Source organism: Silene latifolia, chromosome 1, assembly GCF_048544455.1.
Source record: "Silene latifolia isolate original U9 population chromosome 1, ASM4854445v1, whole genome shotgun sequence".
NCBI classification, from domain to species: Eukaryota; Viridiplantae; Streptophyta; class Magnoliopsida; order Caryophyllales; family Caryophyllaceae; genus Silene; species Silene latifolia.
In genome coordinates this window covers 114,704,342-114,720,458 of record NC_133526.1, presented here as the reverse complement: position 1 = coordinate 114,720,458, position 16,117 = coordinate 114,704,342, and the positions used below count along the sequence as shown (strand labels likewise).

The 16,117-nt window shown below is 43.8% G+C and overlaps 1 protein-coding gene across 1 annotated transcript; it reads left to right on the top strand.

Annotated features, from left to right (window-relative positions):
* The first annotated feature begins 3,117 nt into the window (after window positions 1–3,117).
* LOC141653475 (uncharacterized) lies at window positions 3,118–4,389 on the top strand. Its single transcript, XM_074461251.1, has 2 exons — window positions 3,118–3,905; window positions 4,113–4,389. The coding sequence occupies exons 1-2, from the start codon at window positions 3,118–3,120 to the stop codon at window positions 4,387–4,389; spliced, it is 1,065 nt and encodes a 354-aa protein (XP_074317352.1).
* Window positions 4,390–16,117: the final 11,728 nt, after the last annotated feature.

The following is a 16,117-nucleotide window of genomic DNA, read 5'->3' as shown; positions in this document are numbered from 1 at the left end:
TGGAGATAATTACTCTATTATTTTAGTAAATCATAATTATTTATTACAGAATAATTATGGTAATTAGTCACAAAAATATTACATTAGTGACTAAAATAATATAATTCAATGGGGTCACACATATAAGCACGATAAGGAAATATTAGTGCAATAAGGGCACAAATTTGAGGCACCGGTTTAGGAATGAAATAGGAGTTCTTTCCTTATTCCACATAGACTCCATTATGGTATGTGATCGTATATAGATAGGGTTATAGGGTGATAGAAAAGACACAAGTTTTTCTATAAGAAACCACAAGGGAAGAAACGTATTATTCTTCCGATATACCGCCTGCCTCAAACACGCATAAAAGTAAGAGAGTGGTATTGATCCTCTTCTCTTCCATTCTAGAAGACATGTGTTTCCGGGTTGTGATTTTGGACAGAGTAGAGAGGCAATAAGTGAGGCTCTCCGATCTCTCCTATAACCTATTTGAAAAATTTACGCTCCAAGAGGTAAATAATCTTTTCGTTTTTTATCATGAAAATAATTGTTAACAATTTTTAATTCTTGCCACTATTCAGGGTTGTAACTAAAGATATTCACGTTGCAAGACGTGTCTCATTAACAAATGTGATAAAGTAATTGTTACCGAATGGGAGGGAGCATTACCTTTTACATTTGATCTTAGGATAGATGTTAGGAAATTGTTTCCTAAAATAACGCATTGACATCTTTTTTTTTTTGATAAGGAAAGGAAACTAGGTCAATTGAAATCGGCCTATAACAGCACTAATCGAAAGCCAAATGCATTCAAACTATCCAAAGAACATAACTGAGGGAAACAAAGAGGGCAAAGTATACTCTCAAAGAAATTTTTGCCAAACTCTAAAAACCCAAAGAAAAGAAAATAAAAAGAAAAATAAAAAAATCAATCGATATATTGATATAAGACTGAAAAGGGAGAGTCAAATTACCAAAACTCCATAACACCATGCTACAACTAACAAACCATTCGAAACCATTGAATAATGATCAAAACAGATTTAAAATTCAGATCCCCATTCCAAACTAACCTCTGAAAATGGAGAAAAAAACCAAAACTCTCAACACAATTTCTAATTGGATTTTGCTAAAATCAACCCATGAGAGTAGATTTCATAAATTTCTATTTAATTTAAACATTCAAACTAAAGATGTAAGACTGAAATTAACTCTCCGGTGCTAAAAATAGATAGTAGAATCAGTCGTATCTTATAGAAGGTAAAAATTAGAACAGGAAAATTAACTGAATAACCCTTTTCAAAGAGAAGAGGAACAAAAAGTTAGGGAAGAAAGAAAATGTAGAGCTGATTCATTTTAATTTCTAGGGATTTTGGGGCTTTTAAATCTTTTTCTCCCTCTAGAAATTTAGAGAGAGGGAGTGTTTGGGCTAAAATCCATATCTTGACCTAATGGGGGCAAGCCCACCTAGTCCTCATTAAAGAGTTGGGCCGTGAAGGAAAAGCAAACAAGAGGAGCCCAAGCGCAAAGTAGAATCCGCCTAGAGGTTTGGGCCAAGGAGCGCGTAAGAATAGAGAGGCCCGCTGGCAAAGAAGGTTCGTGGATTTGGAAAGTCGCCAGGAAGATCTTAGGGAGAATTCAGGGATATTAGGGAGAACGGAGGAGGAAGATCTGATTATGGAAAGAGTTGTGATAGACCTAATATTCCTTACCATAATCCGGGTAGGACTCTTCTAGGGTTCTTACCCTATAAATAGCCAAAGGAGGAATCAAGAAAGGGCATTCAACATCATACGCAACACATTTTGCTAGCTAGAATTACATATCACCTCCATTGTACTCAATCTCTCATTAACAAGCTAGTGCAATACTTGGAAGGGTACCGTCCCTCCCGCGGTTGTTCCCACATCGGGTTTTCCGCGTCACCAAATCTTTCGTGTCAACCTTTATTTACGTTCTTTATTTTTTTATTTAGCATTAACATAAAATCAGCCAACATACAACGAGTAAGACCGCATTGACCTTGCATAACCTAAATTCGGTAAAAATTACCAAAACAGTTTGGCGCCCACCGTGGGGCATTGTGGTCGTCAATCGTTGTTATTCAGATGTATAATGGACAAACAAACATCAACAGCTGTGTCAGGGAGCGGTCAGCCGTCAATACCACCAAACCCAATTCAGAATCCGGCATCGGCGGCACAAACTCAGGCCCCCGGGCACACTCCAAGAACCGCTCCTGTGACAAAAACCTCTCTACCTCCCAAAACCCCTGCTGTCACGGCTTAACCCACATCAGACAAAAGTACAACAAGCTCAGGCCTTGCCCCACCACCCAGTCCAACACAAATCTTGCTTGCTGGCGTAGAGAATCTTCAGAAGGTCATGGAAGATAAACGAGAAGATCAGAGGAAAGCCGAGGCCGGAGCCAGGAAAAGAAACAGGGAACTCTGGGCGCAGATAGATATTCTGAGGCAGCAGTCCAGCACACCAGCAAGCACGGAGGGTGGAGGTCGAGCCCCGGTAGTAGATCTAACACAGAGGGCATCAGGCAGCAAGAGTCAGCTTCGACAGATACCAGCCGAGCTGGTGACAAGATTAGATCTAACAGCAGTATCAACAGAAGAAAGAATAAGCCCACGAGGACTGGGATACCTCACACCAGATAGCTGGCAGCCAGCCAGACGCGTAGAAGTGCAATCAGGTAACCTCCAGTTGGTAATTTAGTGGTAACTAATCAGACACCTGGTGCAGGATCCGCAGGCAGCCCGCGGGTAAGCTGGCATCAGGGAACACTTGTGACTTCGACACCATTAGCTACCACGCCGCATCAGAACCTTCAAGAGTTCGGGCCCGGAAGCAGTACACCAAGTCAGTAGGTAGCAGACAGGCGAGCTCCGGACTCAAGAAGCCTGACCAACCAGCAATACTTGGAGTTAAGGGAGATGCTGAGCAGGGTACCAGGATTGCCACCCCCACTTGAAAAGGCGGCACCCAACAGTTATGCTGACTCACCATTTGTGGATGCCATATCCATTGTGGCCATGCCAAAAGGATTCACAAATCCAAACATGCCTCTCTTTGATGGCACGACAGATCCCTTTGATCACATGAGCCAGTACAAACAGGAAATGATGACACTAACGGCTGTAGGACAAGTAAAAGAAGCGTGTATATGTAAAGGGTTTGGATCCACATTGTCGGGACCAGCACTCCGATGGTTCGTAAGCTTGCCTAACAGTTCGATCTCCACATTTGCTGACCTGGTAAACGCATTCACCCAGCAGTTCGCAAGCAGCCGGAAGCCACAGAAGCATGCAGGAGACCTGTACAGAATTGTTCTGGGAGCGGGGGAGACCATAGGAGAGTACAACACCAGATTCAACAATGAGAAGGTGGCAGTACGGGAGAATGACGTGTCGACAACAGTGGAAGCCTTCAGGAGGGGCCTCCACCATGAATCTGACCTGTACGAGCAGCTAACTATGCACCCTTGTCATAGTTTTGAAGCAGTACAAGAAAAAGCAGCGGCTGCGATCAGATTAGAAGAAGATATCCCAGCCAGAGCCAGCATACCAAGTACACCAAGCATATCCAGCATGTCGGCCATGGAAAAGTCAAGTAGGAAGCAATCCACCAGCAAGAAGGATGAGAGATACATGCCATATGGTAGGGGAGTAAAAAGAGTGGACAACAGAGAAGAAAATCAGCAGCTTCCTACACTGGCAGAGTATAGATTCACAACCAGCGTCGGAGGAATCCTGAAAGCACTCAGAGAGATGGGAGACAGGGTAAGATGGCCCTGGCCACTAGTAGAAGAACAGGCATGGCGAAAGGACAGCAAGAAGAAGTGCGAGTTCCATCGTGATATCGGCCATAACACGGAACACTGCTACACACTACGAAGTGAGATCAGACGCCTGTATGAACAGGGGGAGCTGAGCCACCTATTACTGCGTGGGGGCAAGCAGCAGGATAAGGTAGGCTCCACAAAACCTCCAACCCAACCCAAGTGCACCAAGATAATAAACGTGATAACAGGCGGCTCAGACATAAGCGGATTAACATATTCAACAGCCAAAAGGCGTGCTACTGAGACTAAATGAGACAGACCAGAAACGTCTTACAGAATTTCTCATAGTGATTTACCTGCAGTTGCTTTTGACGAAGGAGATATACGTGACGAGCAAGAGCATCACGACGCACTCATTATAACTCTGTCAATGGCCAATTGCACAGTCAGAAAGGTCCTCGTGGACACTGATAGCTCGGTCAATTTGATCATGCTAAAAACTATACAAAACATGGGGTTCAGCGAGAAGGATTTGCAGAAGAAGACCATCCCGCTAATAGGGTTCAGTGGAGAGATAGCCAACTCATTGGGCGAGATAGTGATCCGAACCTAAGTAGGTGGAGTCAACAAACAGGTCAGGTACTTAGTCATAGATGGATCCTCTACCTAAAACGTCATTCTTGGAAGACCATGGCTGCACCTGATGAAGGCAGTTCCCTCAACATACCATCAATGCATTAAGTTCCCCACGCCATGGGGAGTAGAAACAATACGAGGAGACCAGGAGGAAGCTAGAGGTTGCTACAAGAAAGCGCTAAAGTGCACTGCCAGCCCCTCAGCATAGCAATTACAGAAGCAGCACGCCCAGGACGAATACATTGAGCCTCCGGCTAAGGAGCTAGATCAGATCAACCTGGACAAGCTGCACCTAGAGAGGACCGTGTTAATTGGAGCTGGATGCACGGGAAGCCTAAGGCACCACCTAATCAAATTCTTGCAGGCTAACATGGATTGTTTCGCATGGTCGCATGACGACATGATAGGGATAGATCCGTCCATCATAACCCATAAACTCAGCGTGGACCCAAAATGCAAGCCCATCCAGTAGAGACGAAGAAAGTTCACGGCTGAGAGAAATAAGGTGATCAACCAGGAGGTAGACAGCTTGCTAGCAGCAAACAAGATACGAGAGGTGAAGTACCCAGAATTGTTGTCAAATGTGGTGGTAGTGCCCAAGAAAAATGGAAAATGGAGAGTATGCGTGGCCTTCACTGACCTCAACAAAGCATGTCCCAAAGATCCCTTCTCACTGCCACACATTGACGCAATGGTGGATGCAACAGCTGGACACGAGATGTTAACATTCTTAGATGCCTGGAGTGGGTACAATCAAATCAAGATGGATCCTGCAGATCAAGAAAAAACGGCATTCATGTCTGAAAGAGGAATATATTATTACAATGTCATGCCCTTCAGCCTGAAAAATGCAGGATCCACATATCAAAGGCTGGTCAATCGTATGTTCAAAGAACAAATAGGAAGAACCATGGAGGTATATATTGATGATATGGTGGTGAAATCAGAGAAAGCTACGGATCACGTGCGGCATCTGGCAGAAACATTCAGCACCCTCAAAGAGTACAAAATGAAGCTAAACCCGTCTAAGTGCACCTTTGGAGTTTCCTCCGTCAAATTTTTAGGCTACATTGTTACTCAAAGAGGGATAGAAGCCAGCATCGAGCAGATTAAAGCCGTATTACAGCTGGAGTCACCAGAAAAACCAAAGGATGTACATAGGCTAGCAGGTAAGGTAGCAGCTTTGAGCAGGTTTATCTCAAGGTCCTCAGACAAGTGCAGACTATTCTACGATATATTAAGAAAGAGCTAGAAGTTTGAGTGGACTGCAGAACACGAGAAGGCATTCAGGGAGCTGAAGCACTACCTCAAAGACCCGCCACTACTATCAAAACCGGAGCCAGGAGAACCATTGTTCCTTTACCTAGCTGTCACAGAGGTAGCAGTAAGCGCAGTCCTAGTCAGAGAGCAGGATAAGGAGCAAAAGCCAGTCTACTACGTAAGCAAGTCTCTGCTGCCAGCAGAGACCAGGTACACATCTCTCGAAAAGTATGATCCGAGAACAGCAATAAAGTCACAGGCACTGTCAGAATTTGTGTCAGACTTCAGCCCAGCTATCCAAAATCTGGCAGACGAATAAATCTTAACCCTCAAAGAGAATAAGGAGGCGGAAGTCTGGCAGATGCACATCGATGGAGCCTCCAACCAAAGGAGGGCAGGCGTAGGACTAATCCTACGTTCACCACAGGGGGACCTGATAGCACAAGCAGTAAGATGTGAGTTTACGGCAACCAACAATGAAAAAGAATACGAAGCCTTAATACTAGGAATGCAGCTAGCTCTGGAGTTGGGAGTCAGGAACCTACAAGTATTCAGTGACTCTTTGCTAATAGTTAACCATGTGAACGATGAATTTATCGCCAGGGACTCAATGATGATCGCCTACTTAAAGATAGCAAAGGAGCTGAAATAGAAATTCAAAGATTGCAAGCTTAAGCAGATCCCCAGAGACCAAAATGTGGAAGCAGATGCCTTAGCAACTCTGGGGGCAACCTTCAAGCCAACCAAGTTGTCCAATATCCCCATCGCGCACATGATAGAACCTTCTATCCAAAAATTAGAAGAGGTGGAGAGGGGAGAACTGGAGGACCAGCAAGATGAGGTGACAGTTCAGACAACCATAGGTGGCCAGGCAGCTGCCCAGCTAGACGACCAGCTAACCGGCCAGACAGCTGCCCAGCCAGATGATCAGCCAGCTGACCAGTCAGATGACTGGGACTGGCGGACACCCTACCTAGATTGGTTGCGGCACAACAAGCTGCCAAATGACAAGAAAGAAATAAGAGGTTTCAAAATGAAAGCCTCCAGATTCATACTGATTGATGATGTACTTTTAAGAAAATCATTGGCAGGACCCTACTTACGGTGCCTGGACAAGCAAGAAACACAGACTGTGTGTCATGCCCTCCACAGTGGCGAATGTGGAAACCATGTAGGGGCAGGAGTCTGTCAAATAAAGCTCTCAGACAAGGCTACTTCTGGCCCACAATGAGGGCAAACTCAGCAGAATATGCCCGCAAGTGTGATGCCTGCCAGCGCTCAGCGCCAATGATCCATCAGCCAGCAGAGCCCTTACACCCCATCATTTCTCCGTGGCCATTCATGACATGGGGAATGGATATAGTGGGTCCTCTGCCTAAAGCCACAAGAAACAGAATATGGATGCTAGCAATGAGAGATTATTTCTCCAAGTGGATAGAAGCAGAAGCATTCACAGAAGTAAAAGACAAACAGGTCATCTCTTTTATTAAACGAAATATCATCTGCAGGTTTGGTATCCCGTCAGAAATCATATGTGACAATGAATCACAATTCATCTCAAACGATGCCGAGGGATACTGTGCCAGATGGAACATCACCCTAAAGAAATCAGCACCCAGGACTCCAAAATCTGCCGGGCAAGCTGAATCCAGCAACAAAATAATCATGGATAACTTGAGAAGGAGGCTACAGGAGTTAGGAGGAAAGTGGGCAGATGAATTGCCACTAGTATTATGGTCAGACAGAACGACACCAAAGACAGCCACAGGCCAAACACCCATCAGCCTGGTGTTTGGTGCGGAGGCAGTAAATCCATCAGAGGTTCTAGTTCCAACCCACAGGTATGGATGTATGACAGGGAAACAGAACAATGTAGAGATGGCCAGGAGCCTGGACACGGTAGACGAGCTGAGAGCAAGTGCGAAAATACGTCTGGCTGCCTACAAGCAGTCAATCGCCAGAAGCTACAACAAGAATGTAAAAGTCAGGCTCCTGGAGGTAGGAGACCTGGTTCTCCGTGAACTGTTTCAAAACACCAAAAATTGAAAGGCAGGCAAATTCGCCTATAAATGGGAAGGACCATACCAGGTCGAAGGAGTTGTTGGCCATGGCGCGTACAGACTAATGACCATGGACGGTCAAATCATACAAAAGCTATGGAACATACTTCACCTGAAGAGGTATCACTTTTAACAATAAGTAGAGCTTAGTGTACATAGTAGTGTATTAAGAAAATCCAAAAAAAAAAACCCTACTAGGCATACTACCAATTTTGTGTCGTTTTCTTTTATTTTATTTCTTTCAAACTTTGAAAACTGTTGGAGTTGTGTGGTCTGTAAGCTTCCTGGGACCACAATTGCTCTGGTACCCCATGAGACAACATCAGGTACTTCACATCGCTCTGATAAATTTCCTATTTTCAGGCTTCTTTAAATACATCACTCTGTATTCTAATATCTATGGTACATTGAAAGGGTATATAGCGTGTCAACTGCAAACGCGGGGTGACAACGCACATGGCACTCCAACATGCCTAACCTACATTTCTCCATAAGGAGCACCCTCACCAGGCGGCCTGTGGAACATACAAAAGGGAGCTTGGCTGACAGCTGAACGCTTATCCAGCTACCCCTGATACCACCCCTGGACGTAGCTCGCAATAAACGCAATCATTCAGGGCCCCAGCATGCATGCACATACATATGGAGCGCAGGGATATCTGAGCTATCAGAATCCTGCAACGTTCCATTGGTCCTAAAATGACGATAAACTTGCCTAAGGTACGCCCCCGTTGGCTTTAAATATGATGAGCACACCTTGCGTCATGAACAAGGTTAAGTAGTCAAGTGCGGCATACGCCTAAATCAGTCATCAGACTGACACGACAGCTAGCTGAGTATAACTCAGTCTTTTCAGGCTGACACGACTGGTCTAAATCAGCCTTAAAGGTTGACACGGCCACCTCATCCTAAATGCGGCATAAGCCTAAATCAGCCAGCAAACTGACACGGCAACTAGCTGAGTCTAAATCAGTCTTTTCAGACTGACACGACTAGCCTAAATCAGCCAGTAGGCTGACACGGCAGCTTCCTAAGCTAAGTACGTACAGGACCAGCTTGCACGCCCTCAGCAACAGCGGCCTCCTGAGCTCCCTCAGCTGCAGCAGCCTCCTGAAACGAGCCAGCATCACCAACAGCTACCTGCTCCGCCAGCGAAGGGGAATTCACCTCGCCAACTTCAGGCATCAAGACACTCAGATCAGGCTGGACTAGGTACAGGATCTCCAGGTGCCTCTCCTCCTCCTTAATATATTGCAGGGTTGGAGGCTCATCAAGCGCAGCACGCATCCCACTGATCTTTCCCCGCCAGGTAGCATAGGCAACAATATTGGGGGCCAGGGTGATCAGCTCGCTGATTCTCTCCTCAGAGCGCTTGAGGGAGTCAGAGAATGTGGTGCAGACTTCCTGGGTGCACGCCAGCTGGTCAGCTCACTCCTTCAGCTTCTTCTTGGCTCCAGCAAGCTCGGCTTTTAGCTCCACCACCCGTCCTCTCAAGTCAGCACGTTGCTGCTCCAGCTCAGCAATGGTTCCAGTCAGCTCCTGATTTCTGGCACTGGTGGCCCTACTAGTAGTCTGGACCACATTGATCATCTTCCTATTATATAGAGCTGACTGGAAGGCCTGCGAGCAGAAAAAAGAAAGAATCAGCAAACTTGTCAATAAAAAGAAAAAGTCCGGAGCAAGCAACAGAGGAGGAACACTCACCATGAAGGCGTTATGCACGTCGTTCTCTGTCATCTCCTCAGGCGAGCACTCTGAGAAGACCTCCACCGATGAGGGGAAGAGGATCTGGTCGATTTTAGGCCAGTATGGCATCTTATCAATATTTCCAAAGCCCTCTGGAAAGTGGGCGATGATGCCACCACTGGCAGCAGCAGGACTAGCAGGAGGTGTAGGAGGATGTCCAGAGAGCGGGCTAACTTCTAAAGGTTCAGGACGCATGGTGCTGGAACGGGTAGGAGGAGACTGGAAGGATGCAGCAGAGGCACTCCTCTTGGAGGCAGAAGCCACGTCAGGACTCGCAGCAGATCTTTTTCTTTTAGCACTCTGGTGTATGGCCTCCAAAGGGTCAACTTTTGAACCTACAGGCAGCCAAAATGTCGGATGTCAAAAGTACCAGATAGGTAGCAAGATTACAAGCAAAGATAGCGTGGATAACAACACAAAGTGGCTTACTAGAAGACATGCTGTGAGATGACGGCTGTGAGTTGGAGGAAGAAGCAGGTGAGAAACCAGGTAGCAGATCGGGAAACTTTCTCTCAGACTCAGAGATGCAGAATAGCTTGTTGCGAGCAGCCGCTGGGTCACCCAGACGGGTCAGATAGCAGGGACCTGCACGAAAGGAAGAAGTAAGATGGTAAGCATTAAGGGAAGACAATCAGACGTCAGGAGAACTACTTACTCGAGGTAATAATGCAGTCCTCAAAGATGTAGTCAACATGCGGCTGGATGGAAGCCCTCCTTACATAGAAGAAGTCTTCAAACCACTTCTCATCCCTGGACTTCGACACGTGCCTAAAAAGGGTCTGACCAGAGCCCCGGAATGAAAACTGGCCTCTTCCCAGAGACCGGATCTGGTACATGTGGGCTAGCTCGCCCAGGGAGATTGAGCGGCTGGTATTCTGACTAGCAGTCAGAGAGTAGAGAAGGAGCCTCCAGATGTTGGCAGAGATTTGCGCCATGGCAAAATTGTTGGTGCGGAGGAAGTCTTGCATGAGTTTTGGGAAAGGGAAGCGGAGGCCGTATCTAAACGGGTAGAGGTAGAAACAAACCCATCCCGGCCGAGCCGCGTCACCCTTTTGGCCTGGTTCAGGGATCGCTATTTCAACCCCATCGCCGAGGCCCAGCAATTCCTTTATTAAAGGAATGTCACCGGGGGTGAGGGAGGAGTCGTAGTCGTGAGGGTGGACGAAGAGTTTGCGAGAAGGAAAAACGGGATCTGGGTTTTTGTCGGCCGGGGCAGAGGTCGAAGTGGTAGGACGGGTTTTACCCATGGTTGGAGGAGAGAGAGAAAGGAAAAAGTTAAAGAAAATGTACAAGAAAAATACCTGGAGAGGGGCGGCGAAGGTGGCGGCAGCAGAGACAGAGTCCGGCGAAGGAATAGAATGGAGGAGAAGGGTTTTGGAGATGAGGGGGTTTTAATTTTTGGAATTAATGAAGTAGGGGAGGGGAGTTGAGATTATAAAGGAAGAGAGAGAGAGAGGGAGAGCGCGAGAAATGAGGGAGAGAAGGGATAGAGGCAATGATGAGTACACAGGAAGGAGTGCAAAAGACGGCGCGGGGCTTTCAAAAAAAAAGAATACATGTAATTCCTTATTCGACGCCTCGAGAAGTATCTCACAAGGAATTAGGGGCAAACTGTTTGGGCTAAAATCCGTATCTTGACCTAATGGGGGCAAGCCCACCTTGTCCTCATTAAAGAGTTGGGTCGTGAAGGAAAAGCAAACAAGAGGAGCCCAAGCGCAAAGTAGAATCCGCCTAGAGGTTTGGGCCAAGGAGCGCGTAAGAATAGAGAGGCCCGCTGGCAAAGAAGGTTCGTGGATTTGGAAAGTCGCCAGGAAGATCTTAGGGAGAATTCAGGGAGATTAGGGAGAACGAAGGAGGAAGATCTGATTATGGAAAGAGTTGTGACAGACCTAATATTCCCTACCATAATCTGGGTAGAACTCTTCTAGGATTCTTACCCTATAAATAGCCAAAGGAGCAATCAAGAAAGGGCATTCAACATCATACGCAACACATTGTGCTAGGTAGAATTACATATCACCTCCATTGTACTCAATCTCTCATTAACAAGCTAGTGCAATACTTGGAAGGGTACCGTCCCTCCAGCGGTTGTTCCCACATCGGGTTTTCCGCGTCACCAAATCTTTCGTGTCAACCTTTATTTACGTTCTTTATTTCTTTATTTAGCATTAATATAAAATCAGCCAACATACAACGAGTAAGACCGCATTGACCTTACATAACCTAAATTCGGTAAAAATTACCAAAACAGGGAGCTTTATAACGCATTGACATCTATATTATCCTAAAGGTGCTATGTGTGCTAGCGATAACACCTAAGATGGTGCCACGGCATTAACGAGGTTTTGAGGGTAAACAGATACTAATGATATATTCAAGTTGAAAACTCGTAAGATGTTATGAACACTTAAGGATGATAACCTCCATTGATGATTGATTAAGCTTGCATAGAGAGAATCCAAGAGTAAATAGAAGTAGTTTGTTATATTGATCTAAAAGTTGTTACAGAAGTTGTTACATAATTATGAGTGGTGTGTTGTATTTATATACAGATTAACTAACTCACTAATAGACTATGGTTAACTGTACATGGGATGGTTAGATATTAACTACTTGAGTTAGCTTGTTCAGCTTGAGTGATATGAATATTTCAACACTCCCCCTTCAAGCTGAACAAGATTAAAATCATATTATCAAGATTATCAAGACTCCCCCTTTAAGCTTGAGCAGGGTTCAGAAACTTCATTCCCAGCATATCTGATAAGAACTTGTGTTGCTGAGCTCCTAAAGGCTTTGTCATAATATCCGCCAGTTGCATATTTGATTTCACATGCTTGGTAGCTAGGAAACCTTCTTGTAATCTTTCTCTAACATAATGACAGTCTATGTCAAGATGTTTTGTCCTCTCATGGAATACTGGATTTTCTGCTATGTGCTGTGCAGATTTGTTGTCACAGTTCAACACTATAGGCTTAGGTGTATGAACATCCAAATCATTTAATAGTCTGTCCAACCAAACCAATTCACTTGCAGTATATGACATGCATCTTTATTCTGCTTCAGTGGAACTTTTAGAAACTGTCTTCTGTTTCTTCGTTTTCCATGATATCAAAGAATTTCCCAAGAAGACACAATAGCCACTTAGGGATCTACAACTGAACACACACTGTCCCCAATCTGCATCACTGTATGCCTTGAGAGTTAAGGAACTGTTTGCTGGATAAAATAACCCTGCATTAACAGTATGTCTCAAGTACTTTACCACATGTGTGGCTGCTTGTAAGTGGGGTTTTCTGGGTTGGCAAAGGAACTGACTGAGATGCTGAACAGCATAGGATATATCAGGCCTGCTCAGATTCAGATAAAGTAGCTTTCCAACTAACCTTCTATACAGTTCAGGTGTGTGGAGAATTTCTCCCTGGTCTGTACTTAACTTCAATCCCTTTGGAAGAGGAAAATTGGTTTCAGAACAATCTTCCATTCCCAGATCTTTAATGATGTCTAATGTGTATTTTCTCTGATTGATAGTGATTCCTGATTCATTTCTGGCAACCTCCAATCCTAAGAAATACCTCATGAATCCAAGGTCTTTGATAGTGAATGCATGGTTCAATCCTGTTTTTACTTCCTGTATTTCACTTTGACTGTCTCCTGTCAATAAAACATCATCGACATAGACCAAAGCTACTAAGAAAGTCCCTGATCTCTTATTCACCCTTGTGAATAAAGAGTAATCATGCTTGGATTGTATGAATCCCAAGCTCACCAGATATTTTGTAAGCTCAATATTCCATTGCCTAGAAGCCTGCTTCAAACCATATAAGGACCTCTGTAATCTACACACCTGACCTTTCACAGGAACAATGTATCCTTCAGGGGGCATCATGTAAACCTCTTCATCCAGAAAGCCATGCAAGAATGCATTGTTGATATCTAGTTGATGAAGTGGCCATCCCTTGATTGAAGCTAAAGCAATAAGAGTTCTGACTGTTGCTAATTTGGCCACAGGTGAGAATGTATGCTTGTAGTCAAGGTCCTTTATTTGATTGTAACCTTTGGCCACAAGTCTAGCCTTAAACCTCTCAACTGTCCCATCTGCTTTGTGTTTGATCTTGTACACCCATTTGCACCCTATTGCTTTCTTCCCCTGTGGTAATTCAGTCAGTGTCCAGGTCTGGTTTGCTTCTAGAGTAGCTAACTCTTTATCCATGGCCTCTACCCATCTCACATCATGTCTTGCTTGTTCAAAATGAGTAGGCTCTTGTTCAAGAAAGACATTGTTTAAAGATGCCAAATATGAATTATCAAACATTGGTAATTCAGCAAGAATACTAGCATGTAGGCTAGTATGACTTTTCTTACTTAATTTTGGGCAGTAATAACCATTCAGCAAAGTAGAAGGTCTTCTTTGCCTATCAGACTTTCTTACTGTCTGCTCAGGTTGTACGACATTCTGTATTATATCAGAATTGTTATTGTCACTAGGCCTGGATGTGGTACAAGAACTATCTTGTGTGAGACTGTGAATTTCAGTCTCTGTGTTAAGATGTAAATTGTCAACATCATTATCATTTATAATAGAAACCTGTTCAGTAGCAGGTTCATCACAAATATTGTTCTCTGTTGTGTGTGGTTGTGAACCCAAAACTCTTTCAGTAACATCATTAAGAGCTTCAGTAAAAGATTTATGATGCATCTCATCAGGTACATTAAGTTCAGTTATGTGCTTATGCTGAACCAAATTATCATGTAACTGAGAATGTCTATAAGGAAAAATACTTTCCTTAAATATGACATCTCTACTAGTAAACATTGTATGTTTCTCTAGATCATAGAGTTTGTATCCTTTCTTTCCATATGGATATCCTAGAAAAATACATTTTCTAGCTCTATACCCCAGCTTATCTCTCAACTTTGCTGGTACAGTGGCATAACATAGTGACCCAAAAACTCTTAATTCATCATAAGATGGGAGTTCACCAAATAATATTTCATGAGGACATTTCCAATCTAGCTTTGCTACAGGCATTTTATTGATAAGATAAGTTGCTGTGAGTAAACATTCCCCCCAAAATTTGAGAGGCACATGGGATTGGATTCTTAATGCTCTTGCAGTATCTAATAAATGTCTGTGTTTTCTCTCTACTCTAGCATTTTGTTGTGGTGTGCCTGCAATGCTAGTCTGGTGTATTATGCCTCTAGTATTGAACATCAATTTGCAGGGTTCTTGTATAAATTCCGTCCCATTGTCAGTCCTTACTAATTTAATTCTCCCACCAAACTGTGTCTCCACATGTATAAGGAAATCTTTAATTATTTGTGGAACTTGCTGTTTGGTCTGAATGAGGTAAGTCCAGGTAGACCTAGAATGGTCATCTACTATGGTCAAGAATGATTTAGCACCAAACATAGTACTGACTTTATAGGGTCCCCAAACATCCATATGGACCAATTCAAAACAGGTTGAAGCATGAGAATTGCTTCTAGGGAAGGGTAATGCATGATGTTTAGACAAAATACAAATTTGACAATCAAAAGACTTTGTTTTATTACACAATTGAGCACCAGATACATGTTTCAATTTGTCCATAGATGTATGACCAAGCCTTTGATGCAACAAATACAAATCAGTATCTTTCATACAACTATTTGATTGAACATGCTTATTTAACACTTTGCATTTTTGCTTAACAGTACTATTCCTATACTCCAAATCCTGAGAAATTTTGTATAAACCTGCCTGCTTTCTTCCAGTGGCTAAAACTTTCTTATTTGAAAGGTCCGGGAACCAGCATACAGATGGAAAGAAAATAACCCTCATATTAGTATGTTGCAGTAAAGAACCTACAGACATAGGATTTTGTCTAAAACCAGGTACTATAAAGACATTTTTGAGTCTAATATGTTCTGTCAGTTGCATTGTTCCTGTGTTATGCACCAATTTTAGGCTACCATCAGGAAGAACAACAGTAATAGGTCTGTGTAATGTGGTGATATCATGCAGCAACTGTATGTTAGAGGTCATGTGATCGGATGCACCAGTGTCAACTATCCAACTAGATGCATGAGAATAATCTTGAATGGCATAAGCATATGAGTAATCAGAATTACCTGAAAAGTTCATAGACTGTGAAGCATTTGCTGAACCAGCAGTAGAAGAAGGAAACCTTTGAGAGATATTCTTGATAACTCTGTCAGTGATGGTGTCCACTAACCCAGAAACAAGATCATCATTGTTAACAAGTGAAGTAGAGCCCTTAAGCATGGATTGTGGAGTTTTAAGTGGTGTATAGTCACTATCATCATCAAAATCATCATCATAGTATGAGGTGTTGGCATTGTTTGCTCCTCCTCTGTTGTAACCACCCCTGCCCTTCTTGTTACTATGGCCACCTCTCGCAGCCTTGTTCCTTGCTGCCAGTAACTTCTTCAACTTGTAACAATGCTCACGAATGTGACCTTTGATCTTGCAGAAAGTGCAGGTCTGAAGTTGAAAACACTCTTCTATCAAATGCCCCTTCTTATTGCAGTTATCACATTTCTTCTGTGGTGGAGTATCCTCCTGATCAGTCTTTTGTTTCTTAGTGGAGTTACCAGGATTCCCATCTTTAGAAACAAAAGATTGATGGCTCGCATATG

Bases quoted from the DNA above. Each gene is read 5' to 3' on its own strand.
- LOC141653475 (XM_074461251.1), top strand. From the start codon at position 3,118: ATGACACTAACGGCTGTAGGACAAGTAAAAGAAGCGTGTATATGTAAA. The intron at 3,906-4,112 runs GTATGAACAGGG...AACGTCTTACAG, and splicing joins CGAAGTGAGATCAGACGCCT to AATTTCTCATAGTGATTTAC.